At 50.8% G+C, this 27619-nt stretch overlaps 1 protein-coding gene across 2 annotated transcripts in view; it reads right to left on the bottom strand.

Annotated features, from left to right (window-relative positions):
* eps15 (epidermal growth factor receptor pathway substrate 15) overlaps positions 1-27619 on the bottom strand; it is a 341920-nt gene that overhangs the window by 282019 nt on the left and 32282 nt on the right. For both annotated transcript variants that reach the window (XM_072510904.1, XM_072510905.1), the window contains exon 2: positions 2343-2384. In XM_072510904.1, coding sequence (XP_072367005.1) covers positions 2343-2384 — 42 coding nt within the window. The remainder of the gene's footprint in view (positions 1-2342; positions 2385-27619) is intronic.

Below are 27619 nucleotides of genomic sequence, written 5' to 3'. Positions count from 1 at the left end.
TAAAGAGGGTCGTTTTTGCCCGATTGAACCCAGCTCACCTCTTGGCCAAATCCGCTCCCAGGTGCTGATAAATGCGCAACTCACAGTTCTCCCACTTGCTGCTCCGTTCTTTCTTGGCCCACCGCAAAACATGTTCCTTGTCCATGAAACGGTGAAAACGTACCACCATAGCCCTCGGCGGTTCGTTCGCTCTGCGCTTCCTCGCAAGGGCTCTGTGCGCTCTGTCCAATTCCAGGGGCCGAGGGAACGGCCCAGCCCCCATCAACTTCTCCAACATGTCCGTCACATAGGCCTTTGCATCCGATCCCTCACTGCCTTCAGGGAGGCCAACAATTCTGAGATTCTGCCTCCTGGACCTATTCGCCAGGTCCTCCAGCTTCTTCTGCATTCTTTTCTGGCGGTCGTTCATTATCCCCACCTTACGGTTATATACTCCTTGTGCTCGGACAACTTTTGTTCGACCTCCTGGATCGCTCTCCCGTGGGTTTCCCGATTCTGAACCACTTGATCAATTGAAGCCTTAATCGGGTCCAGCGTGTCCTTCTTCAGCTTGGCGAAGCAATCCTCGAAAAACTTCACCAGCTGCTTCGTCGACCACTGTGCCGTCTCCCCGCAGCCCTTGCCCTCCTCCATGCTGTCCCGTGTTACCAGCTCTGCTTGCGTCTCCCTTATAGGACTTTGTCGAATCACACGGCTACTTCGGGTCCAATTCTCCATACACCGGAGGGGGATTTCTCCTTACTGTCTCACTCTTCACTGCTTTATCCCATAATATCCAAAATAAATCGGGGGAATTGGTCCAAAAGTCCGTTACAGGCGGGAGCTATCAAATGTGCGACCTACCCCTCCATGGCCACCACCGGAAGTCGAGGAAAGGGATATTTAACTGAATGTAGTTTATGTTAAGAGCTTTTGGAACTGTTTTAAAGTATTTTAACTACGTAAAGGCCATTCTTGTGTTTAAGTGCAATTGTTTTTTATTTTTTAGTAAGTGTTTACTCTAAAATAAAATCATCACAATTGGTCAGAGACATAATTTCCTGGTCAGAAAACCGCCTCATAACATACAAATTGCAAAAATTGTTTTAGCAGCTGTTTCAAGTATCAATTTGGAATTTGGGCAGTTCTGCATTTGCCAGCAGCCATGCCTTAACACTGCAACAACAATAGCCACAGGCCTAAAGCTGGGAATTTGGCTCCCCTAAGTCTGCCCACCATCAATAAGGCACAAGTCAGGAGTATGATGGAATGCTCGCCACTTGCCTGGATGCATGCAGCCCCAACAACACTTGTCATCATCTCTCCAGCAAGTCTTTTCTTTTTCACTCGTTCATATCCCAACATATAAAAACCTTCTCAATTCTCCTCTTAGCTTTCTCTGCTCTAATGAACCAGTTCCCAGTATCTCATGTCTCTCTTCATAACTTATTTCTAATCACTGGGCGGCATGGTCGCACAATGGGCGGCACGGTAGCACAGCGGCTTCACAGCGCCAGGGTCCCAGGTTCGATTCCAGGCTTGGGTCACGTGTGGAGTCTGCACGTTCTCCCAGTGTCTGCGTGGGTTTCCTCCAGGTGTTCCAGTTTCCTCCCACAGTCCAAAGATGTGCAGGTTAGGTGGATTGGCCATACTAAAATTACCCTTAGGTTAGGTGGGGTTACGGGGATGAGGTGGAGGGGAGGGCTTAAGTGGGTGCTCTTTCCAAGCGCCGGTGCAGACCTGATGGGCTGAATGGCCTCCTTCTGCATCGTAAATTCTATAATTCTGTGACTGGCATCATCTGGTGAACCTGTGCTGTGCAATATAATTCATCTCAGTACTCTTGGCCCACAGAGGAAATAAAAAAATAATCAGCTGGATTTTCCACTCATAATTGCTATCCACTGACTCCTGCTAAAAAGTGCATATAAGCAGATATGTATGTAGCAAGAAGGATTGGACTCTGTAGATGTCCTCAATGGTTGAATAGGTTGCTACTATTCATGGTCTAGACACATGTGTGATGTAGTCATTTGGGAAAGGTACCAAAAGAAAGGTACCAAAAGCTATACCAACTGTGAAAACATATCATTACTTGAATTAGACCTTCCGATAAAGTGAGAAAAATAAACATAAAAGGAACAGAACAATGTAGATCTCTGAAACAATCTATGGACACTGTTTTGTAAGCAAACAATGTTACAATAATTTTGAAACTCAAGAGTAAAAAGACTTTGAATTTACAAGTATTCAAATGTTTATCACAACATAATTTGTTCGAATAGTCTATACAGTTAAATGTGTTCAAAGATTTACAAGTGCTACTGTCACATGTTCTGATCACAAATCAAAGTATAACTTACCTGACGATAATACTTTTCATATAATGGATTTCCACTTGAAAGCTATAAAGGAATAAAAAGGAATTAAAAAAATATAAGTATTCTGATCTTGTTACTAAAGATAAAAACACAGCGTATGACAATCAACGGCAACATTTTCAAAAATACTGGAGGCTGGTTCTGGAAACAAATTGCTATAATCAGTTGTTTAGGTGACATTCGTGATTCCTGAAATATGTGATCTTTCATTGTTGAGACATATTTACTCAATAGCGAAAACCATGAAACTTACTTACCAAGAATCACAACATAAGTCGAACATAAATTTAATACCAAAAGATGAAGAACTCAAAAGGTTATCTTTTCTTTTCAATCTCCAGTCCAATTATCCCTATCTTATCCCTTTCATCCTGGAAGTAGCAACTTATGCTGTTTTCAAGCCATTTGCACAGATTCATTGTACAATGGCCATTTTTCACAAGAGTCAGCAGAGAGAACTGTTACGAACCACGTTGATGTTAATGTGAGGGTATCCCAAAACCCAGAAGGGTAACTTTTTTTGTTAAAATAATTTTTATTACAGTTTTCACAAAATATCAACAACAAAATGTAAAAGGAACCCAATAAAATTACATACAAAACAAAACAAAACAACCCAGTGCCCCCCTCCCCCTATACATAAATAATATATTAACACCCGCCGAAACATATAGCAAATATACACACCGCCTCCGATCCCCCAGTATAGACAAACAAAAAGAAAATAGAAACCACCCATTCTCCTCCCCCCCAGGTTGCTGCTGCTGACCATTGTCTACCGTTCTGCCAGGAAGTCCAAGAACGGTTGCCACCGCCTGAAGAACCCTTGCACCGATCCCCTCAAGGCAAATTTCACCGTCTCCAATTTAATAAACCCCGCCATATCGTTGATCAAGGATTCCACGCTTGGGGGCCTCGCATCCTTCCACTGAAGAAGAATCCTTCGCCAGGCTACCAGGGACGCAAAGGCCAGAATTCCGGCCTCTTTCACCTCCTGCAGTCCCGGCTCCTCTGCAATCCCAAATATTGCGAGCCCCCAGCCCAGTTTGACCCTGGATCCTACCACCCTCGACACCGTCCTCGCTACGCCCTTCCAAAATTCCTCCAGCGCTGGGCATGCCAAGAACATATGGGTGTGGTGTGATGGGCTCCCTGAGCACCTAATACACCTGTCCTCACCCCCAAAAAACCGGCTCATCTTTGTCCCGATCATGTGTGCCCTGTGCAGCACCTTAAACTGTATGAGGCTGAGCCTCAAATGAAGAGGAAGTGTTCACCCTCCCTAGGGCATCTGCCCACGTCCCCTCCTCGATCTCCTCCCCCAACTCCTCCTCCCACTTACCTTTCAGCACCTCCACCGAGGCCTCCTCCTCCTCCTGCATCACCTGGTATATTGCCGAGACCTTCCCCTCGCCAACCCACGCCCCCGAGAGCACCCTGTCCTGTACCGTACGTGGCGGCAGCAGCGGGAATTCCACCACTTGCCGTCTGGCAAACGCCCTTACCTGTAGGTGTTTCCCGGGGGAAACCCGTACTTCTCCTCCAGCTCACCCAGGCTCGTGACCTTCTCATCCACAAACAGGTCCCCCAACCTTCTTATCCCTGCACTGTGCCACCCCGTAAACCCTCCATCTATTCTCCCTGGGACAAACCGGTGGTTCCCCCATATCGGGGTCCACACCGAGGCCCCCCTTCCCCCCTATGCCGCCTCCATTGCCCCCAAATTTTGAGGGCAGCCGCCACCACCGGGCTCGTGGTATACCTCATTGGCGGGCGTGGCAGTTGCCAGCGCCTCCAGACCCGTACCCTCACAAGATGCCATCTCCAGCCTCTTCCATGCCACCCCCTCCCCCTCCATCATCCACTTGCGCACCATCGCTGCATTGGCGTCCCAGTAGTACCCACAGAGGTTGGGCAGGGCCCGCCACCCCCCCCCCCCCCCACCCTATCCCTACTCCGCTCCAGGAACACCCTTCTCACCCTCTGAGTCCCTCGCGCCCATACAAACCTCGTTATGCTCCTGTTGACCCGCCTAAAGAAGGCCTTCGGGGTAAGAATGGGGTGGCCCTGGAACAGGAACAAAAACCTTGGGAGCACCGTCATCTTGACTGACTGCATCCTGCCCGCCAGGGACAGCAGCAACGCATCCACATCTCTTGAATTCCTTCTCCATTTGCTCCACCAGCCTCGTGAAATTAAGTCTATGCAGGGCCCCCCAACCCCTGGCCACCTGGACCCCCAAATACCTGAAGCTCCTCTCCGCCCTTTTTAGTGGGAGCTCACCAATCCCCCTCTCCTGGTCCCCTGGGTGAACCACAAACAACTCGCTCTTCCCCATGTTGAGCTTGTACCCTGAGAAATCCCCGAACTCCCTGAGGATCCTCATTACCTCCGGCATTCCCCCCACCGGGTCCGCCACATATAGCAGCAAGTCGTCCGCATAGAGGAACAACCTATGCTCCTCCCCACCCCGCACCAGCCCCCTCCAGTTCCTCGACTCCCTCAGTGCCATAGCCAGGGGTTCAACCGCAAGCGCAAAGAGCAGGGGGGGACAAGGGACACCCCTGCCTCGTCCCTCGATGCAACCGAAAGTACTCAGACCTCCTCTTGTTCGTGGCCACACTCACCATCGGGACCTCGTACAACAGCCCAACCCACCTGACGAACCGCCCCCCCAAACCCGAACCTCATCAGCACCTCCCATAAGTACCCCCACTCTACCCTATCGAAGGCCTTCTCAGCGTCCATCGCCGCCACTATCTCCGCCTCCCCCTCCCTCGCCGGCATCATGATAACGTTCAAAAGCCTCCGCACATTCGCGTTCAACTGCCTCCCCTTCACGAACCCCGTCTGGTCTTCGTGGATGACCTGCGGCACACAATCCTCAATTCTCGTGGCTAAGACCTTCGCCAGCTATCACTATATGCGGATGACTTGTTGCTGTACGTGGCGGATCCAATGGAGGGGATGGTGGAGGTCATGCAGACTCTAAGGGAGTTTGGGGAGTTTTCGGGCTATAAGCCCAATGTAGGGACGAGTGAGCTCTTTGTATTACAGGCGGGGGACCAAGAAAGAGGGATAGGGGACCTACGCTGAGGAGGGCGGAGGGGAGCTTTCGGTAGCTGGAGATCCAGATAGCCAGAAGTTGGGGGACCCTACAAAAAACTGAATCTGACGAGGTTGGTGGAGCAAATGGAGGAGGATTTTAAAAGATGGGACATGCTACCGCTCTCGCTGGCGGGTAGAGTGCAATCGGTCAAAATGGTGGTCCTTCCGAGGTTTTTGTTTGTGTTTCAGCGCCTTCCCATCATGATCACGAAGGCCTTTTTAAAGAGAGTAGGCAGGAGTATTATGGGGTTTGTGTGGGCGAATAAGACCCCGAGAGTAAGGAGAGGGTTCCTGGAACGCAGTAGGGACCGAGGAGGGTTGGCGCTGCCAAACCTGGGGAGCTACTACTGGGCAGCAAATGTGGCGATGATCCGCAAGTGGGTTATGGAGGGAGAGGGGGCGGCATGGAAGAGGATGGAGATGGCGTCCTGTAAAGGAACGAGCCTGGGGGCGTTGGTGACGACATCGCTGCCGCTCTCGCCGACAAAGTATACCACGAGCCCGGTGGTGGCGGCAACGCTAAGGATCTGGGGCCAGTGGAGACGGCACCGGGGTGCAATGGGAGCATCGGTGTGGTCCCCAATCAGGGGTAACCACCGGTTTGTCCCGGGGAAGATGGGCGGGGGGGTTCCAGAGCTGGCATCGGGCGGGGATCAGAAGAATGGGGGACCTGTTCATCGACGGGACGTTTGCGAGCCTAGCGGCACTGGAGGAGAAGTTCGAGTTACCCCCGGGAAATGCCTTTAGATATATGCAGGTGAGGGCTTTTGTGAGGCGACAGGTGAGGGAATTCCCGTTGCTCCCGGCACAAGAAGTTCAAGATAGGGTGATCTCGGGTGTATGGGTCGGGGAGGGCGAGGTGTCGGAAATACACCAGGAGTTGAAAGAAGAGGGGGAAGCGCTGGTAGAAGAGTTGAAGGGTAAATGGGAGGAGGAACTGGGGGAGGAGATCGAGGAAGGTCTGTGGGCTGATGCCCTAGGTAGGGTTAATTCCTCCTCCTCATGTGCCAGGCTCAGCCTGATACAATTTAAGGTGGTCTACAGAGCGCACTTGACGGGGGCGAGGTTGAGTAGGTTCTTTGGGGTGGAGGACAGATGTGGAAGGTGCTCAGGGAGCCCGGCGAACCATGTCCATATGTTTTGGTCATGCCCGGCACTGGAGGGGTTCTGGAGAGGAGTGGCGGGAGCAATATCTCAGGTGGTGAAAGTCCGGGTCAAGCCAAGCTGGGGGCTAGCAATATTTGGAGTTGTGGACGAACCGGGAGTGCAGGAGGCGATAGAGGCCGGCATTCTGGCCTTTGCGTCCCTAGTAGCCCGGTGAAGGATCTTGCTAATGTGGAAGGAGGCGAAGCCCCCCAGCCTGGAGGCCTGGATAAATGATATGGCTGGGTTCATAAAGTTGGAGAGGATTAAGTTTGCCTTGAGAGGGTCTGCGCAGGGGTTCTACAGGCGGTGGCAACCGTTCCTTGACTATCTCGCGGAGGGTTAGAGGAAGGTCGGTCTGCAGCAGCAGCAACCTTTGGGGGGGGGGGGGCGGGTGCGACGTCCTTGGGGGGAGGGGGAGGGGCGGGAAACTGCCTGAGAGGGCGGATGAGCAAGAGATAACATGAAGGGTTGGGGTGAGGGCCAGTGTACAAAGCTGTGTAAATATATCATTTTGCCATGTATATATCTTGCTCTGCGCGATTTCTCGGTTTTTTTGTTACGAGGGGGGGGGGTCATTGTTTATAAGGGAGAAAAATTGTGTTAAAAAACTTTAATAAATATATATTTTTAAAAAATAAACTGAATCTGATGAGGTTGGTGGAGCAAATGGAGGAGGATTTTAAAAGATGGGACATGTTACCGCTCTCGCTGGCGGGTAGAGTGCAATCGGTCAAAATGGTGGTCCTTCCGAGGTTTTTGTTTGTGTTTCAGTGCCTTCCCATCGTGATCACTAAGGCCTTTTTTATGAGAGTAGGCAGGAGTATTATGGGGTTTGTGTGGGCGAATAAGACCCGGAGGGTAAGGAGAGGGTTCCTGGAACGCAGTAGGGACCGAGGAGGGTTGGCGCTGCCAAACCTGGGGAGCTACTACTGGGCAGCAAATGTGGCGATGATCCGCAAGTGGGTTATGGAGGGAGAGGGGGTGGCATGGAAGAGGATGGAGATGGCGTCCTGCAAAGGAACGAGTCTGGGGGCGTTGGTGACGGCACCGCTGCCGCTCTCGCCGACAAAGTATACCACGAGCCCGGTGGTGGCGGCAACGCTATGGATCTGGGGCCAGTGGAGACGGCACATGGGTGCAATGGGAGCATCGGTGTGGTCCCCGATCAGGGGTAACCATCGGTTTGCCCAGGGGAAGATAGACGGGGGGTTCCAGAGCTGGCATCGGGTGGGGATCAGAAGAATGGGGGACCTGTTCATTGACGGAACGTTTGCGAGCCTAGGGGCACTGGAGGAGAAGTTAGAGTTACCCCCGGGAAATGCCTTTAGATATATGCAGGTGAGGGCTTTTGTGAGGCGACAGGTGAGGGAATACCGTTGCAATCGGCACAAGAAATCCAAGACAGGGTAATCTCGGGTGCATGGGTCGGGGAGGGCAAGGTGTCGGCAATACACCAGGAGATGAAAGAGGGGGAAGCGCTGGTAGAAGAGTTGAAGGGTAAATGGGAGGAGGAACTGGGGGAGGAGATCGAGGAAGGTCTGTGGGCTGATGCCCTGGGTAGGGTTAATTCTTCCTCCTCGTATGCCAGGCTCAGCCTGATACAATTTAAGGTAGTTCACAGAGCTCACTTGACGGGGACGAGGTTGAGCAGGTTCTTTGGGGTAGAGGACAGATGTGGAAGGTGCTCAGGGAACCCGGCGAACCATGTCCATATGTTTTGGTCATGCCCGGCACTGGAGGGGTTCTGGAGAGGAGTGGCGGGAGCAGTATCGCAGGTGGCGAAAGTCCGGGTCAAGCCAAGCTGGGGGCTAGCAATATTCGGAGAAGCGGACGAACCGGGAGTGCAGGAGGCGAAAGAGGCCGGTATCCTGGCCTTTGCGTCGCTCGTAGCCCGGCGAAGGATCTTGCTAATGTGGAAGGAGGCGAAGCCCCCCAGCGTGGAGGCCTGGATAAACGATATGGCTGGGTTCATAAAGTTGGAGAGGATTAAGTTCGCCTTGAGAGGGTCTGCGCAGGGGCTCTAAAGGCGGTGGCAACCGTTCCTAGACTATCTCGCGGAGCGTTAGAGGAAGGTCGGTCAGCAGCAGCAGCAACCTGGGGGGGGGAGCTGCCTAGGGGGGTGGATGAGCAAGAGATAACATGAAGAGTCGGGGAAACTGGCACGTACGGGAGAGAGCCAGTGTACAAAGCTATGTAAATATACTATTTTGCCATGTATATATCTTGCTCCGCGTGATTTCTCGTTTCTTTTTTTTTTGTTACGGGTGGTGGGGGGGGGGGGGGGGGGGGGGGGGTTATTGTTTGTAAGGGAGAAAAATTGTGTTAAAAACTTTAATAAGTATATATTTTTTTAAAAGACCTTCGCCAGCACCTTGGCATCTACATTTAACAATTCAATTCTAACACAGTATGTAGATTGTCCGACCAGAGGGGAGGCCATATTGGATTTGGTACTTGGTAATGAACCAGGGCAAGTGATACATTTGTTACTGGGGGAGCATTTTGGAGATAGTGACCACAATTCTGTGACTTTCACTTTAGTAAAGGAGAGGGATAGGTGCGTGCAACAGGGCAAGGTTTACAATTGGGGGAACAAAGGACAAAGAACAAAGAAATGTACAGCACAGGAACAGGCCCTTCGGCCCTCCAAGCCCGTGCCGACCATGCTGCCCGACTAAACTACAATCTTCTACACTTCCTGGGTCCGTATCCTTCTATTCCCATCCTATTCATATATTTGTCAAGATGCCCCTTAAATGTCCCTATCGTCCCTGCTTCCACTACCTCCTCCGGTAGCGAGTTCCAGGCACCCACTACCCTCTGCGTAAAAAACTTGCCTCGTACAGCTACTCTAAACCTTGCCCCTCTCACCTTAAACCTATGCCCCCTAGTAATTGACCCCTCTACCCTGGGGAAAAGCCTCTGACTATCCACTCTGTCTATGCCCCTCATAATTTTGTAGACCTCTATCAGGTCGCCCCTCAACCTCCGTCGTTCCAGTGAGAACAAACCGAGTTTATTCAACCGCTCCTCATAGCTAATGCCCTCCATACGAGGCAACATTCTGGTAAATCTCTTCTGCACCCTCTCTAAAGCCTCCACATCCTTCTGGTAGTGTGGCGACCAGAATTGAACACTATACTCCAAGTGTGGCCTAACTAAGGTTCTATACAGCTGCAACATGACTTGCCAATTCTTATACTCAATGCCCCGGCCAATGAAGGCAAGCATGCCGTATGCCTTCTTGACTACCTTCTCCACCTGTGTTGCCCCTTTCAATGGCCTGTGGACCTGTACTCCAAGATCTCTTTGACTTTCAATACTCTTGAGGGTTCTACCATTCACTGTATATTCCCTACCTGCATTAGACCTTCCAAAATGCATTACCTCACATTTGTCCGGATTAAACTCCATCTGCCATCTCTCCGCCCAAGTCTCCAGACAATCTAAATCCTGCTGTATCCTCCGACAGTCCTCATCGCTATCCGCAATTCCACCAACCTTTGTGTCGTCTGCAAACTTACTAATCAGACCAGTTACATTTTCCTCCAAATCATTTATTTATACTACAAAGAGCAACGGTCCCAGCACTGATCCCTGTGGAACACCACTGGTCACAGCCCTCCAATTAGAAAAACATCCCTCCATGATCAGGGGAATAGATAGAGTATACAGTCAGAGGCTTTTCTCCCGGGTGGAACAAACCATTACAAGGGGGCATAAATTTAAGGTGAATGGTGGAAGATATAGGGGGGATGTCAGAGGTAGGTTCTTTACCCAGAGAGTAGTGGGGGCATGGAATGCACTGCCTGTGGAAGTAGTTGAGTCGGAAACATTAGGGACCTTCAAGCAGCTATTGGATAGGCACATGGATTACGGTAGAATGATATAGTGTAGATTAATTTGTTCTTAAGGGCAGCACGTTAGCATTGTGGATAGCACAATTACTTCACAGTTCCAGGGTCCCAAGCTCGATTCCGGCTTGGGTCGCTGTCTGTGCGGAGTCTGCACGTCCTCCCAGTGTGTGCGTGGGTTTCCTCCGGGTGCTCCGGTTTCCTCCCACGGTCCAGGGATGTGCAGGTTGGGTGGATTGGCCATGATAAATTGCCCTTAGTGTCCAAAATTGGGTTTTGGGGATAGGGTGGAGGTGTTGACCTTGGGTAGGGTGCTCTTTCCAAGAGCCGGTGCAGACTCGATGGGCTGATCGGCCTCCTTCTGCACTGTAAAATCAATGATAATCTACGATTAAGCTAGGACAAAGGTTCGGCACAACATCGTAGGCCGAAGGGCCTGCTCTGTGCTGTAATTTTCTATGTTCTATGTTCTCAATCGGCCTGTAAGACCCACACTGCAGGGGATCCTTGTCCCGCTTCAGGATCAAGGAGATCAGTGCCCGGGACATCATCGGGGACAACCCCCCCCCCTTGCCTCATTGAAGGTCCTAACCAGCAACAGGCCCAACAGGTCCACAGACCTTTTGTAAAATTTGACCGGGAAACCGTCCGGCCCTGGTGCCTTCCCCGCCTGCATGCTCCCTATCCCTTTGGCCAGCTCCTCCAACCCAATTGGGGCCCCTAATCCCGCCACTAGTCCCTCCTCCACCTTCGGGAACATCAGTTGGTCCAGAAAGCGGCCCATCCCACCCTCCTCCAGTGGGGGCTCGGACCGATACAGTTCCTCATAAAAGTCCCCGAGGACCCCATTGATGCCAACCCCACTCCGCGGCACACTCCCCCCTCCCCCTATCACGCCCCCCCCCCCCCCCCATCCTTAACTCACCCAATCTCCCTAGCTGCGTCCCGCTTCCGAAGCTGATGCGCCAGCATCCGACTTGCCTTTTCCCCATATTCATAAATCTCCCCCTGGTCCTTCCTCCACTGCACCTCCGCCTTCCTGGCGGTCACCAGGTCGAATTCGGCCTGGAGGCTGCGCCTCTCCCTCAACAGTCCCTCCTCCGGCACCTCCGCATACCTCCTGTCTACACTCACCATCTCCCCACCAGCCTCTCCCTCTGCGCTCTCCTCTCCTTGTGGGCCCTAATAGAGATCAGCTCTCCCCTAACCACCGCCTTCAGCGCCTCCCAGACCATCCCCACTCGGACCTCCCCGTTATCGTTGGCCTCCAGGTATCTCTCTATGCTTCTTTTTTTTTTTTTTAATATATTTTATTCAAAATTTTTGGCCAACCATGACAGTACATTGTGTATCCTTTACAGTAACATAACAATATAAATAACAATGGCCAGTTTTAAGCAAGAAATAAATAATATATAAACAACATCGAAATTAAAAAAACAAAACTAAGTGGCAACTGCCTTGTCCCAAATAAAAACTCTCCAAAAATACAATTTAGCAATTTAGCAGTCCAATATACAATTACCTAGAACAACAACCTATACATATTTTACATTTACACTAACATCTCTGAGAGTCCTTCTGGTTCCTCCCCCCCCACCCTCCCCCCCTCCGTTGCTGCTACTGTCTTCTTCTTTTCCATTCCCTCTATCTTTCTGTGAGGTATTCGACAAACGGTTGCCACCGCCTGGTGAACCCTTGAGCCGATCCCCTTAGGACGAACTTAATCCGTTCCAACTTTATAAACCCTGCCATGTCATTTATCCAGGTCTCCACACCCGGGGGCTTGGCTTCCTTCCACATCAACAGTATCCTGCGCAGGGCTACTAGGGACGCAAAGGCCAAAACATCAGCCTCTTTCGCCTCCTGCACTCCCGGCTCCTCTGCAACCCCGAATATAGCCAACCCCCAGCTTGGTTCGACCTGGACCCCCACCACCTTCGAAAGCACCTTTGTCACCCCCACCCAAAACCCCTGCAGTGCCGGACATGACCAGAACATGTGGGTGTGATTCGCTGGGCTTCTCGAGCATCTCGCACACCTATCCTCTACTCCAAAAAATTTACTGAGCCGTGCTCCAGTCATATGCGCCCTGTGTAACACCTTAAATTGTATCAGGCTTAGCCTGGCACACGAGGACGATGAGTTTACCCTACTTAGGTCATCAGCCCACAGCCCCTCCTCAATCTCCTCCCCCAGCTCCTCTTCCCATTTCCCTTTCAGCTCATCTACCATAATCTCCCCCTCGTCCCTCATTTCCCTATATATGTCTGATACCTTACCGTCCCCCACCCATGTCTTTGAGATCACTCTGTCCTGCACCTCCTGCGTCGGGAGCTGCGGGAATTCCCTCACCTGTTGCCTCGCAAAAGCCCTCAGTTGCATATACCGGAATGCATTCCCTTGGGGCAACCCGTATTTTTCGGTCAGCGCTCCCAGACTTGCAAACGTCCCATCTACAAACAGATCTCTCAATTGTGTTACTCCTGCTCTTTGCCATGTTCCAAATCCCACATCCATTCTCCCCGGAGCAAACCTATGGTTATTTCTTATCGGGGACCACACCGTGGTTCCCATCTTACCCCTATGCCGTCTCCACTGCCCCCAGATTTTCAGAGTAGCCACCACCACCGGGCTTGTGGTGTATTTCTTCGGTGAGAACGGCAACGGCGCCGTCACCATAGCTTGTAGGCTAGTCCCCCTGCAGGACGCCCTCTCCAATCTCTTCCACGCCGCTCCCTCCTCTTCTCCCATCCACTTGCATACCATTGAGATATTGGCGGCCCAGTAGTACTCACTTAAGCTCGGTAGTGCCAGCCCCCCCCTATCCCTACTACGCTGCAAAAATCCCCTCCTCACTCTCGGGGTCTTCCCGGCCCACACAAAACTCATGATATTCTTCTCAATCCTTTTGAAAAAAGCCTTCGTGATCACCACCGGGAGGCACTGAAACACAAAAAGGAATCTCGGGAGGACCACCATTTTAACCGCCTGCATCCTCCCTGCCAGTGACAGGGATACCATGTCCCATCTCTTGAAGTCCTCCTCCATCTGTTCCACCAACCGCGTTAAATTTAACCTATGCAATGTACCCCAATTCTTGGCTATCTGGATCCCCAAGTAGCGAAAGTCCCTTGTTACCTTCCTCAGCGGTAAGTCCTCTATTTCTCTGCTCTGCCCCCCTGGATGCACCACAAACAACTCACTTTTCCCCATATTCAGTTTATATCCTGAAAATTCTCCAAACTCCCCAAGTATCCGCATTATCTCTGGCATCCCCTCCGCCGGGTCCGCCACATACAACAACAAATCGTCCGCATACAGAGATACCCGGTGTTCTTCTCCTCCCGAGTACTCCTCTCCACTTCCTGGAACCCCTCAATGCTATTGCCAGGGGCTCAATCGCCAGTGCAAACAATAATGGGGACAGAGGACATCCCTGCCTCGTCCCTCTATGGAGCCGAAAATATGCAGACCCCCGTCCATTTGTCACCACGCTCGCCATCGGGGCCCTATACAGCAGCTGTACCTGTCTAATATACTCATCTCCAAAGCCAAATCTCCTCAACACCTCCCACAAATAATCCCACTCCACTCTATCAAATGCTTTCTCGGCATCCATCGCCACCACTATCTCCGCTTCCCCCTCTGGTGGGGGCATCATCATTACCCCTAGCAGCCTCCGTATATTCGTATTCAGCTGTCTCCCCTTCACAAACCCAGTTTGGTCCTCATGGACCACCCCCGGGACACAATCCTCTATCCTCATTGCCATTACCTTGGCCAGATTCTTAGCGTCCACATTCAGGAGGGAAATAGGCCTATAGGACCCGCATTGCAGCGGGTCTTTTTCTTTCTTTAGGAGAAGCGATATCGTTGCCTCTGACATAGTCGGGGGCAACTGTCCCCTTTCCCTCGCCTCATTAAAGGTTCTCATCAGTAGCGGGGCGAGCAAGTCCACGTATTTCCTGTAAAATTCAACTGGGAATCCATCCGGTCCCGGAGCCTTCCCCGCCTGCATGCTCCTAATTCCTTTCACTACTTCCTCCATTTCGATCTGTGCTCCCAGTCCCACCCTCTCCTGCTCCTCCACCTTAGGAAATTCCAGCTGGTCCAGAAAACACATCATTCTCTCCTTCCCATCCAGGGGCTTAGCTTCATATAATCTTTCATAGAATGCCTTGAACACTCCATTCACTCTCTCCGCTCCCCGCTCCATCTCTCCCTCCTCATCCCTCACTCCCCCTATTTCCCTCGCTGCTCCCCTTTTCCTCAATTGGTGGGCCAGCAACCTGCTCGCCTTCTCCCCATATTCGTATTGTACACCCTTTGCCTTCCTCCACTGTGCCTCTGCAGTACCCGTAGTCAGCAAATCAAATTCTACGTGTAGCCTTTGCCTTTCCCTGTACAGTCCCTCCTCCGGTGCCTCCGCATATTGCCTGTCCACCCTCAGAAGTTCCTTGCAGCAACCGCTCCCGTTCCCTACTCTCCTGCTTTCCTTTATGTGCCCTGATTGATATCAGCTCCCCTCTAACCACTGCCTTCAGTGCCTCCCAGACCACTCCCACCTGGACCTCCCCATTATCATTGAGTTCCAAGTACTTTTCAATACACCCAGTCACCCTTAGACACACCCCCTCATCCGACATTCGTCCCATATCCATTCTCCAGGGTGGACGCCGTTCTTTTTCCTCCCCTATCTCCAAGTCCACCCAATGTGGAGCGTGATCCGAAATAGCTATGGCTGTATACTCCGTCCCCCTCACCTTCGGGATCAGCGCCCTTCCCAAAACAAAAAAGTCTATTCGCGAATAAACTTTGTGGACATAGGAGAAAAATTAAAACTCCTTACTCCTAGGTCTACTAAATCTCCATGGGTCTATTCTCCCATCTGCTCCATGAAGTCTTTAAGCACCTTGGCTGCTGCCGGCCTCCTTCCAGTCCTGGACCTCGATCTGTCCAGCCCTGGTTCCAGCACCGTGTTAAAATCTCCACCCATTACCAACTTCCCCACCTCTAGGTCCGGGATACGTCCTAACATGCGCCTCATAAAGTTGGCATCATCCCAGTTCGGGGCATATACGTTCACTAAGACCACCGCCTCCCCCTGTAATTTGCCACTCACCATCACGTATCTGCCCCCACTATCCGCCACTATGGTCTTTGCCTCAAACATTACCCACTTCCCCACTAATATAGCCACCCCCCTGTTTTTCGCATCCAGCCCCGAATGAAACACCTGCCCCACCCATCCTTTGCGTAGTCTAACCTGGTCTATCAGTTTCAAATGCGTCTCCTGTAACATAACCACATCTGCCTTAAGTTTCTTTAGGTGTGCGAGTACCCGTGCCCTCTTTATCGGCCCGTTCAGCCCTCTCACAGTCCACGTGATCAGCCGGGTTGGGGGGCTCTTTACCCCCCCCCATTGTCGATTAGACATCCCCTTTTACCCAGCTCATCACCCGGTTCCCACGCAGCTGTGTCCCCCCCAGGTGGTGCCCCCCCCGCCCCGCCCACCCCACCCCATACCAGCTCCCCCTTCTCCCCAGCAGCAGCAACCCAGTAAATCCCCCCTCCCACCCCCCCCCCCCGCTAGATCCCCCACTCGCGTAGTTACACCCCCCATGTTGCTCCCAGAAGTCAGCACACTCTGGCCGACCTCGGCTTCCCCCCTTGACCTTGGCTCGCACCGTGCGACGCCCCCTCCTTCCTGCTTCCCTATTCCCGCCATAATTATCATAGCGCGGGAACAAAGCCCGCGCTTCCCTTTTGGCCCCGCCCCCAATGGTCAACGCCCCCAACTCCTCCACCTCCCTTCCTCCCTCCCCCACAACCTGTGGAAGGGAGAAAGGTTACCGGGTCGCAGGATTAACAACATAAAAATCCTCTCTTCCCCCCTTATTCCCCCCCTCTTCGCCCCCCCATATTCGCCCCACCACTTTGTCTCGAACGTTCTTTTTTAATAACCCACTCATTCCAATTTCTCTTCAACAATAAATGTCCACGCCTCATCCGCCGTTTCAAAGTAGTGGTGCTTCCCTTGATATGTGACCCACAGTCTTGCCGGCTGCAGCATTCCAAATTTGATCTTCTTTTTATGAAGCACATCCTTGGCCCGATTAAAGCTCGCCCTCCTTCTCGCCACCTCCGCACTCCAGTCTTGATATACGCGGATCACCGCGTTCTCCCATCTACTGCTCCGAGTTTTCTTTGCCCATCTTAAGACCGTCTCTCTCTCATTAAAACGGAGGAATCTCACCACTATGGCTCGAGGAATTTCTCCAGCCCTCGGTCTTCGCGCCATAACTCGATAGGCTCCCTCCACCTCCAGCGGACCCGTCGGGGCCTCCGATCCCATCAACGAGTGCAGCATCGTGCTCACATATGCCCCGACGTCCGCCCCTTCCGCACCTTCAGGAAGACCAAGAATCCTTAAATTCTTCCTCCTCGCATTATTCTCCAGCACCTCCAGCCTTTCCACACATCGTTTATGGTGTGCCTCGTGCATCTCCGTCTTCACCACCAGGCCCTGTATATCGTCCTCGTTCTCGGCAACCTTTGCCTTCACGACCCGAAGCTCCCGCTCCTGGGTCTTTTGCTCATCTTTTAGCCCTTCAATCGCCTGTAATATCGGGGCCAACAGCTCCTTCTTCATCTCCTTTTTCAGCTCTTCCACGCAGCGTTTCAAAAACTCGTGTTGTTCAGGGCCCCATATTAAACTGCCACCTTCCGACGCCATCTTGGTTTTTGCTTGCCTTCCTTGCCGCTGCTCTAAAGGATCCACCGCAATCCGGCCACTTTCCTCTCCTTTTTCCATCCGTATCCAGGGGGGATTCCCTTCTGGTTTACCGCACAGTGCTTTTAGCCGTTAAAATTGCCGTTGGGGCTCTTATTGAGAGCCCAAAAGTCCGTTCCGCCGGGAGCTGCCGAAACGTGCGACTTAGCTGGTCATCGCCGCACACGGAAGTCCCTCTCTATGCTTCTTAGGACCCGCTCACTCACCTCCTCGTCCGCCAACAGCCCCATCTCCAAGCGCACAACGGGCGCTGGTCCCTCTCCTCCCCCAGCTCCAGGTCTACCCAATGCGGGGCGTGATCCGAAATAGCTATCACCGAGTACTCGGTATCCTCTACTCTCGCAATCGGTGCCCTGCTCATAACAAAAAAGTCGATCCGGGAATAGGCCTTATGAACTTGCGAGAAGAATGAAAATTCCTTCGCCCCCAGCCTTGCAAATCTCCCATCTGGTCCATAAACCCCCTCAGCACTTTAGCCGCCGCCGGCTTCCTACCCGTCATAGACCTGGAGCGATCAAGTGCCGGATCCAACACCGTGTTAAAGCCCCCGTCCCCCCATTATCAGGCCCCCCACTTACCATTACGTACCTGCCGCCATTCTCTGTCACAATGCTCGACGCCTCGAACGACACCCTCTTTCCCACAAAAATCGCCACCCCCCGATTTTTGGCATCCAGCACCGAATGAAACACCTGGCCTACCCACCCCTTCCTCAATCTTACCTGGTCTGCCACCTTCAGGTGTGTCTCCTGGAGCATGACCACATCCGCCTTCAGCCCCTTCAGGTGTGCAAACACCCGGGCACGCTTAACCGGCCCGTTCAGCCCCCTTACGTTCCAGGTTATCAGCCAGATCAGGGGGCTACCCGCCCCACTCCCCCGCCGACTAGCCATAACCCCTCCTCGGCTAGCCACGCGCTCGCGCCCCATGCCCGGCCCGTTCCCCATGGCGGCAGACCCCCGTCGCAACCCCCTCTACTCTCTACAGCTCCACCTTGACCATACCAGCAGCAACCCGGTTCTCCCCCCCCACCCCTCCACCCCCCAGCTAGGACCCCCCCTAGCTGCATTGCTTCCCCCCCCCCCATTGCACTCCCGCAAGTCAGCTGACTCCTGCTGACCTCGGTCGCTCCCGCCTCTCCTTCGACTCCTCCCATTGTGGGACTTCCCCTCCCCCTCCATTACCCACCAGCAGCTCTCTGCCTCCTCCTTCCATCCCAAGCGCGGGAAAAAACCCTCGCTTCCCCGCCCCGGCCCCACCCCCTCCAGCGCAGGAAAAAAAAAACGCGCTTTCCACCTGCCCAGCCCCGCCTCCTCTGTCGCAGCTCTTTTTACGGGCCCAGACCCCTCACCCCCGACTCGGGCCTCACCCCCGACTCGGGCCTCCCCCATCCCCCCTGCCGGCCATCCACCCCCTACTTTGTTTACTTGCCACCCTCCAAGAGCCCACCCGACAGACCCAATCAAAACAGTGCCCAACCCACCCTAACCACCTACACCGAACCAAAACTAAACAAGAACAAAGAACCTCCCCTCAAAATTTAACACAACAACAACAATCCCCGACCATCCCCACATCCGAGCACCCATCCCGACCCTCAGTTTGTGTCCAGCTTCTCGGCCTGAACAAAGGTCCACGCCTCCTCCGGGGACTCAAAATAATGGTGCCGGTCCTTGTAGGTGACCCACAGACGTGCCGGCTGCAGCCAAACTTCACCCCCTTCCTGTGCAGCACCACCTTCGCCCGGTTGTACCCGCCCATCTTTTTCGCCACCTCCGTGCTCCTGTCCTGATATACTCGAACCTCCACATTCTCCCACCTGCTGCTTCTCTCTTTCTTGGCCCACCTGAGTACGCACTCCCGATCAGCGAACCGATGAAACCGCACCAACACTGCCCGCGGCTGCTCGTTAGCCTTGGGCCTCATTGCCAGCACTCTATGGGCCCCTTCCAGCTCCAGGGGCCCCTGGAAGGACCCCGCTCCCATCAGCAAATTTAACATGGTGACCACATAGGCCCCCATGTCCGACCCCTCCAGCCCCTCCGGGAGGCCCATGATCCGCAGATTCTTCCGCCTCAACCAATTCTCCATCTCCTCGAACCGTTCCTGCCATTTCTTGTGGAGCGCCTCGTGCGCCTCACCGCTAAGCCCAAGATCTCGTCCTCGTTATCTGAGATCTTTTGTCGGACCTCGCGGATCGCCGCCCCCTGGGCCGTCTGGGTCTCCAGCAGCTTATCAATAGAAGCCTTCATCGGCTCCAGCAGGTCCGCTTTGAGCTCCCTGAAGCAGCGCTGGATAACCTCCTGCTGCTCCTGCGCCCACTGCATCCACGCTGCCTGGTCCCCGCCTGCCGCCATCTTGCTCTTCTTTCCTCACACCTTCTTTGGCTTCACCACCACTTTTTTAATCGCCCCGCTCCTGGTCCAAGCCATACATTGTCGGGAGAATGTTGCAGTCTTCTTCCCACACCGGGAAATGTCGAAAAAATGCCGTTGGGGCCCTGAAAAGAGACCAAAAGTCTGTTCCAAGCGGGAGCTGCCGAACGTGCGACTTAGCTCTGCACAGCCGGAAGTCCCCCAGAAGGGTAACTTGTTTGTAAATGCTGTATGTGTTTTTTGGGGTATAATGTGAGGAATGGTATATAACCCAGTGAGGAACAGTCCAGTCGGAGTGTGAACAATTATCAAGAATATTTATTAAAAGAAAGACAAAACACACGGTAAGGATTATAATATGCTATGGCACTTAAGCATACTGATGACTATTACAGACATAATTTTATATGAAGCTATTCCTTGTCCTCAACTACCGACATTAAGCTGAACTTTGACATCTAATTTTAAGTAACTTTATGTGCCTAGTCCAGCAACTAATTACCGCAAGCAGGTTAAGATGGCCACGTCTGGGGAAAAAGTCTTCAGGTTCAGTGAAGGCAGAAAATAGCTGCTTCTTTCGGGAGACTATATCTGCAACTTGCTGCAGTTCTGATCTCTCGCTCTCTTTCATCAGTTAGGATTCTACAGTTTACCTCTTTCTTTCCCTTTGATGTTATTTACCCTGAGAGTTGTTTTTTAGCTGATACATGTCCATTTCCTTATCTCTTCACTTTGAAGTTACCACCTCTACAGCCCCATTGTTTTCTCTAACCTTATATCTAAAATACTTGTTTTCCACTGATAGGCAAATTCGTATCTCATAATTTCTCCAGACGTCTGCCTATGATCAGATCCCTATTTTACTTGTTTTTTCATAATTTTCCCCAATTCTTAGCAGAATTGTCTCAAATCTCTTATGGATGGGCAACTGTGGGTACATTTTTTTTCTTTATTATTTCATGGGAACGTGAGTGCCGCTGGCAAGGCCAGCAATTGGTGCCCATCCCTAACCGCCCTCTGAACTGAGTGGTTTGTTAGGCCATCTCAAAGGGCAGCTAAAATTCAACCATATTGCTGTGGCTCTGGAGTCACATGTAAGCCAGACCAGACAAGATTGACAGATTTCCATTCCTAAAGACATTAGTGAACCAGTTGGGCTTTTACAACAATCAATGATAGTAATCATGGTCACCATTTCATAGACTAGCTTTATATTCCAGATTTTATTAATTGAATTCAAATTCCACCAGCTGTTGTGGTGGGATTCAAACACATATCCCCAAAACATTATTTTTGAGCCTCTGGGTTACTAGTCCAGTGACATTACCACTATCCTACCCCTCTCCTCATATTTTCTTCTTTCTCCTTCTGTGCCTGAGCCGTGTTCTTCCTCCACCCATTTTTCTCACTTGCATTTGGTGACTAATGTGCAAGAGTGTCTCCAATCCCCAGTTTCATACACAAAGTGCGAATTGGCCCTGATTAACAATTCCCGTTCTCACAAATGTTCACAACTCCAGTGTACTGAGAACACCAATCTACGCCATCGGTTAGAGAAAGTAGCAAAGTTTTGCATTAAAATGAGCCCATGTTATATTGTGCATATCAGCTTGAAAATTACTTATTGCAGCATGCTCTTCCTTTACACATTAAATAAAACTCATTGACAGTTTTATTGCGACAAGTATGTAATAATGCAAACTTCTATTTTAAACAGCTGTTTTCAGAACATCGTCCTCTAAATTCAATGGTAGTTTCCCACTGCAGTGCATATCATATGCCCTGTACATAAATGGCAGGAACTGGTGAAATTCTAAATTATATAACCTGAAGTCATAAGACCATAAGACATAGGAGCGGAAGTAAGGCCATTCGGCCCATCGAGTCGACTCCACCATTCAATCATGGCTGATTTCAACTCCATTTACCCGCTCTCTCTCCATAGCCCTTAATTCCTCAAGAAATCAAAAATTTATCAACTTCTGTCTTTAAGACACTCAACGTCCCGGCCTCCACCGCCCTCTGTGGCAATGAATTCCACAGACCCACCACTCTCTGGCTGAAGAAATTTCTCCTCATCTCTGTTCTAAAGTGACTCGCTTTTATTATAAGGCTGTGCCCCCAGGTCCTAGTCTCCCCTGCTAATGGAAACAACTTCCCTACATCCACCCTATCTAAGCCATTCATTATCTTGTAAGTTTCTATTAGATCTCCCCTCAACCTCCTAAACTCTAATGAATATAATCCTAGGATCCTCAGACGTTCATCGTAAGTTAGGCCGACCATTCCTGGGATCATCCGTGTGAATCTCCGCTGGACCCGCCACAGTGCCAGTATGTCCTTCCTGAGGTGTGGGGCCCAAAATTGCTCACAGTATTCTAAATGGGGCCTAACTAATGCTTTATAAAGCTTCAGAAGTACATCCCTGCTTTTATATTCCAAGCCTCTTGAGATAAATGACAACATTGCATTTGCTTTCTTAATTACGGACTCAACCTGCAAGTTTACCTTTAGAGAATCCTGCACTAGGACTCCCAAGTCCCTTTGCACTTCAGCATTATGAATTTTGTCACCGTTTAGAAAATAGTCCATGTCTCTATTCTTTTTTCCAAAGTGCAAGACCTCGCACTTGCCCACGTTGAATTTCTCTCCTAAACTGTCTAAATCTTTCTCCAGCCTCCCCACCTCCTCCATACTACCTGCCCCTCCAGCTATCTTTGTATCATCGGCAAACTTAGACAGAATGTCCCCAGTCCCGTCATCTAGATCGTTAATATATAAAGAGAACAGCTGTGGCCCCAACACTGAACCCTGCGGGACACCACTCGTCACCGGTTGCCATTCCGAAAAAGAACCTTTTATCCCAACTCTCTGCCTTCTGACAGCCAGTCGTCAATCCATGTTAGTACCTTGCCTCGAATACCATGGGCCCTTATTTTACTCAGCAGTCTCCCGTGAGGCACCTTATCAAAGGCCTTTTGGAAGTCAAGATAGATAACAGCCATTGGCTCTCCTTGGTCTAACCTATTTGTTATCCCTTCAAAGAACTCTAACAGGTTTGTCAGGCACGACCTCCCCTTACTAAATCCATGCTGACTTGTCCTAATCCAACCCTGCACTTCCAAGAATTTAGAAATCTCATCCTTAACAATGGATTCTAGAATCTTGCCAACAGCCGAGGTTAGGCTAATTGGCCTATAATTTTCCATCTTTTTCCTTGTTCCCTTCTTGAACAGGGGGGTTACAACAGCGATTTTCCAATCCTCTGGGACTTTCCCTGACTCCAGTGACTTTTGAAAGATCATAACTAATGCCTTCACTATTTCTTCAGCTATCTCCTTTAGAACTCGAGGATGTAGCCCATCTGGGCCAGAGATTTATCAATTTTTAGACCTCTTAGTTTCTCTAGCACTTTCTCCTTTGTGATGGCCACCATATTCAACTCTGCCCCCTGACTCTCCCAAATTGTTGGGATATTACTCATGTCTTCTACTGTGAAGACTGACGCAAAGTACTTATTTAGTTCCTCAGCTATTTCCTTGTCTCCCATCACTAGATTACCAGAGTCATTTTGGAGCGGCCCAATGTCTACTTTTGCCTCCCGTTTGTTTTTAAGGAAAATTTTAAAGTTATTTAAAGAAACTTTCACTATCGTTCCTAATGTTACTGGCTAGCCTACCTTCATAATTGATCCTCTCTTTCCTTATTTCTCTCGTTGTTATCCTCTGTTTGTTTTTGTAGCCTTCCCAATCTTCTGACTTCCCACTACTCTTTGCCACATTATAGGCTTTCTCTTTTGCTTTGATGCATTCCCTCACTTCCTTTGTTAGCCATGGCTGCCTAATCCCCCCTCTGATAACCTTTCTTTTCTTTGGGATGGACCTCTGTACTGTGTCCTCAATTACTCCCAGAAACTCCTGCCATTGCTGTTCTACTGTCTTTCCCACTAGGCTCTGCTCCCAGTCGATTTTCGTCAGTTCCTCCCTCATGCCCCTGTAGTTACCTTTATTTAACTGTAACACCTTTACATCTGATTCTACCTTCTTTCTTTCAAATTGGAGATGGAATTCTACCATATTATGATCACTGCCTCCTAAGTGTTCCCTTACTTTAAGATCTTTAATCAAGTCTGGCTCAATACATAACACTAAGTCCAGAATGGCCTGTTCCCTCGTGGGCTCCATCACAAGCTGTTCCAAAAAGCCCTCCTGTAAACATTCAATGAATTCCCTTTCCTTGGGTCCACTGGCAGCATTATTTACCCAGTCCACCTGCATATTGAAGTCCCCCATGATCACTGTGACCTTGCCTTTCTGACATGCACTTTCTATTTCGTGGTGCATTTTGGGCCCCTGGTCCTGACCACTGTTAGGAGGCCTGTACATAACTCCCATTATGTTTTTTTTGCCTTTGTGGTTCCTCAACTCTACCCACACAGACTCCACATCATCTGACCCTATGTCGTTTCGTGCTATTGATTTAATTTCATTCCTAATTAACAAGGCAACCCCGCACCCTCTGCCTACCTCTCTGTCTTTTCGATAGGTTGTGAATCCCTGGATGTTTAAATGCCAGACCTGAACCCCCTGCAACCACGTCTCTGTGATGCCTACCACATCATACCTGCCAGTCACAATCTGGGCCACAAGCTCATCTACCTTGTTCCGTACACTGTGCGCATTTAAATATAGCACCTTTAATTCTCTATTGACCGTCCCTTTTTGTTTTCTTAGTGTGGTGGACCTTGGTTTACTGAGCCTTTCCATACACTGTGACATATTTTGTGGGATGGGGACTATCGTAACCTTTCCTGAGTTCTGCCTTTTCGTGCTTTTTTCTATTCCTGAGCAGCTACGCTTCCCACTGATTACTTCACCTCTTGGTTCCCTGACTTTCCCTTCCCCCCCCAATCTCTAGTTTAAAGTCCTATTGACCACCCTATTTACTCTTTTCGCCAGAACACTGGTCACAGCTCGGTTCAGGTGGAGACCATCCCAACGTATAGGTCCCCCCTGTCCCAAAACTGCCAGTCTTGCCTATTGTATGGCTGTGATAATAGAAACCTAATACATACTTAAACCTTCTGCAGCAGAAGTTCTTTCAGGCTGTGCAGCGAAGTTATTGAGATTGCAATGTATACAACACAATGATAAGACAGGACAGCTTTCGGCGAAAAGAAGTGGACAAAGCCATCAAAATAAATAGTACGATTTGGAGTATAGATCAACGGGAATCCACTGACATTATGGGGACTATAATGGATGAAGCCAAAACTAATTTTGTACAGATATTTTGGTGGAATTTTGCTAATGGTTGATTAGGTGGACTTGCAATGGGGATGTAAAAGGGCATTAAAGGTATATAGAACTGTACAGCGGGGGATTTAACTGTGACGGACAGGTCAAATCCCAAAACGGGAAAGACGTCCAACATGGCAAAAGAACTCAACCTAATCATGGAACAGAAGGGGGCAGTGGGCCCATGGCGGTTCACCCACCCAGGGGATAAGGAGTTCTCCTTCTTCTCCAAAGTACATAATGTCTACTCACGGATCGACTTCTTTGTAGTGGGAAAATCGGTGTTTCCAGGGCTAGTAAGAGTGGAATATTACACAATCGTAATCTCTGACCATGCACCACACTATATGGATGTGAGGTGGGAGACGGGCAGTGCCCAATGCCCTCCTGACCGTTAAGGCTTTCTGTGAGAAAATATCACAGGCCATAGGTGAGTACGTTACTAATTACTGGAATGGGGAAGTCTCACCTTCCACGTTCTGGGAGGCGCTGAAGGCTGTGATCAGGGGTGAAATTATAGTTTACAAAGCACAGAGAGAGAGGGAAGAGAGGGTGGCTAGGCAATAGCTAGTCAACTCCATACCGGAGGTAGACCGGCAATACTCCGATGCCCTGACCGTAGAGCTCCTGGTGGAGGAAATAGCTACAGATGGACTTTGACCTGCTCTCCATGAGGAAAGCAGTGCACCAACACTGCCAGGCACAGGGGACCCTGTACGAACATGGAAACAAGGCTAGCCGCTTGCTGGCTCACCAGCTGAGAAAGCATTTGGCCACGAGGGAAATAGGGACAGCAAAGGCAAACTATTAGCGGAGCCAGGAAAGGCCAACAAGGCATTCAAGGCCTTCTACCAGGGCTGTAAACCTCCAAGCCCCCAGCAGGAGACTTGAGGATGAAGCAGTTCCTTGATGGACTGGACATGCCAGATGTGGGGAAGGATAGGAGACAGGGCCTGGAAGCACCACTAGAACTGGGAGAGGTCATGGAGAGTATTAGCTCCATGCAGGCGGGTAAGGCGCCAGGACCGAACGGTTTCCCCGTGGACTTCTACAAAAGATTTGCGACACCGCTGGCCCTTCACCTGCGGGAGATGTTCACAGATTCACTGGTGAGGGGCACCCTGCCGCCTACGCTAGCACAACCCTCAATCTCGCTGATACCCAATAAAGATAAAGACCCAACAGAATGTGATTCCTACAGAGCCATCTTGCTGCTAAACGCAGACATGAAAATACTGGCCAAGGTCCTAGCCAAAAGGCTGGAGGACTGCATACCAGAGGTGGTAGCAGAAGACCAGACGGGTTTTGTCAAGGGTAGATAGCTAACATCGAACATCAGGCGCCTGCTGAATGTGATCATGAGCCCATCCGGGGAGAGAAGAACGGAGGTAATTGTCTCCCTGGACACAGAGAAGGCCTTTAACAGAGTCGAATGGAAGTACCTCAGAGATACTGTGAGTGTTTGGGCTTGGAACAGGGTTCACTGCCTGGGTGAAACTATTGTACAGTGCTCCCATGGCGAGTGTGCAGACAAATACCACCAACTCTAAGTACTTCCAGCTGCACAGAGCCCGCTAACCCTGCTGTTGTTTGCTCTGGCGATCGAACCTCTAGCGATCACACTTAGGGCGGCAAAGAACTGGAAAGGGATCCGGAGAGGAGACAGAGAACACACAGTCTCGCTCTATGCGGATGATCTGCTCCTCTACATCTCAGACCCGCGAAGCAGCATAGAAGGAATCATGGCGCTCTTGAAAGAGTTTGGAGCCAGGCGGCATGGTGGAGCACTGATTAGCACTGTTGCCTCACGGTGCTGAGGACACGGGTTCGGTCCCGGCCCCGGGTCACTGACCGTGTGGAGTTTGCACATTCTCCCCGTGTCTGCGTGGGTCTCATCCCCACAGGCCAAAGATATGACTTGTAGGTGAATTGGCCTCGCTAAATTGCCCCTTAATTGGAGAACATTGAATTGGGTACTCTAAATTCACTTTAAAAAAAGAGTTAGGAGTCTTCTCGGGCTACAAACTTAACCTGAGCAAAAGCGAGATCGATCCGCAAGGGGGGAGGGCAGAGCTGGAGGGGTTGCCTTTTAAACAGGCCCGACACAAATTCCACTTCCTAGGGATCCAAATCGCTCATGCCTGGACAGGGATCCACAAGTGGATCGGAGGAAGGAAGTAAAAAAGGACCTGCAGAGATGGAACACATTCCCACTCTTCCTGGCGGGGAGGGTGCAGATGATCAAGATGCACGTACTGCCCAGGTTCCTCTTCCTGTTTAGGTCCATCCCGATCTACATCCCAAAAGCCTTTTTCAATTTACTAGACAAACTGATTATGGCATTTGTGTGAGGTGGGAAGAACGCAAGGATCCCAACGAGAGTACTGCAGAAAACTAGATCCATGGGGGGGGGCCAGCCCTCCCAAACCTGCAATATTATCACTCGGCAGCAACCACGGAGAGGGGTGGATAAAGGAACCAGTAGCTGAGTGGATGCTTATGGAGGAGGGCACCTGCAGAGGGACCTCCCTCCGGGCCCTAGCCACCTAATAAATATTCAATGAGCCCACTGGTGGTAGTTCAAGGTGGTAGGGGTGAGGGTGGAGCCGTGCCCAAGTGGCAGTCTTCAGGGTCTCAGAACAGCCAGATCTATTAATGGGAGGAGGGCCGTCGCTCTTGCCTT

This window comes from Scyliorhinus torazame, chromosome 7 (assembly GCF_047496885.1).
Source record: "Scyliorhinus torazame isolate Kashiwa2021f chromosome 7, sScyTor2.1, whole genome shotgun sequence".
In the NCBI taxonomy this organism is placed as follows: Eukaryota; Metazoa; Chordata; class Chondrichthyes; order Carcharhiniformes; family Scyliorhinidae; genus Scyliorhinus; species Scyliorhinus torazame.
Note: the sequence above shows the minus strand (reverse complement) of the source record. Positions and strands in the feature narration are given on the sequence as shown.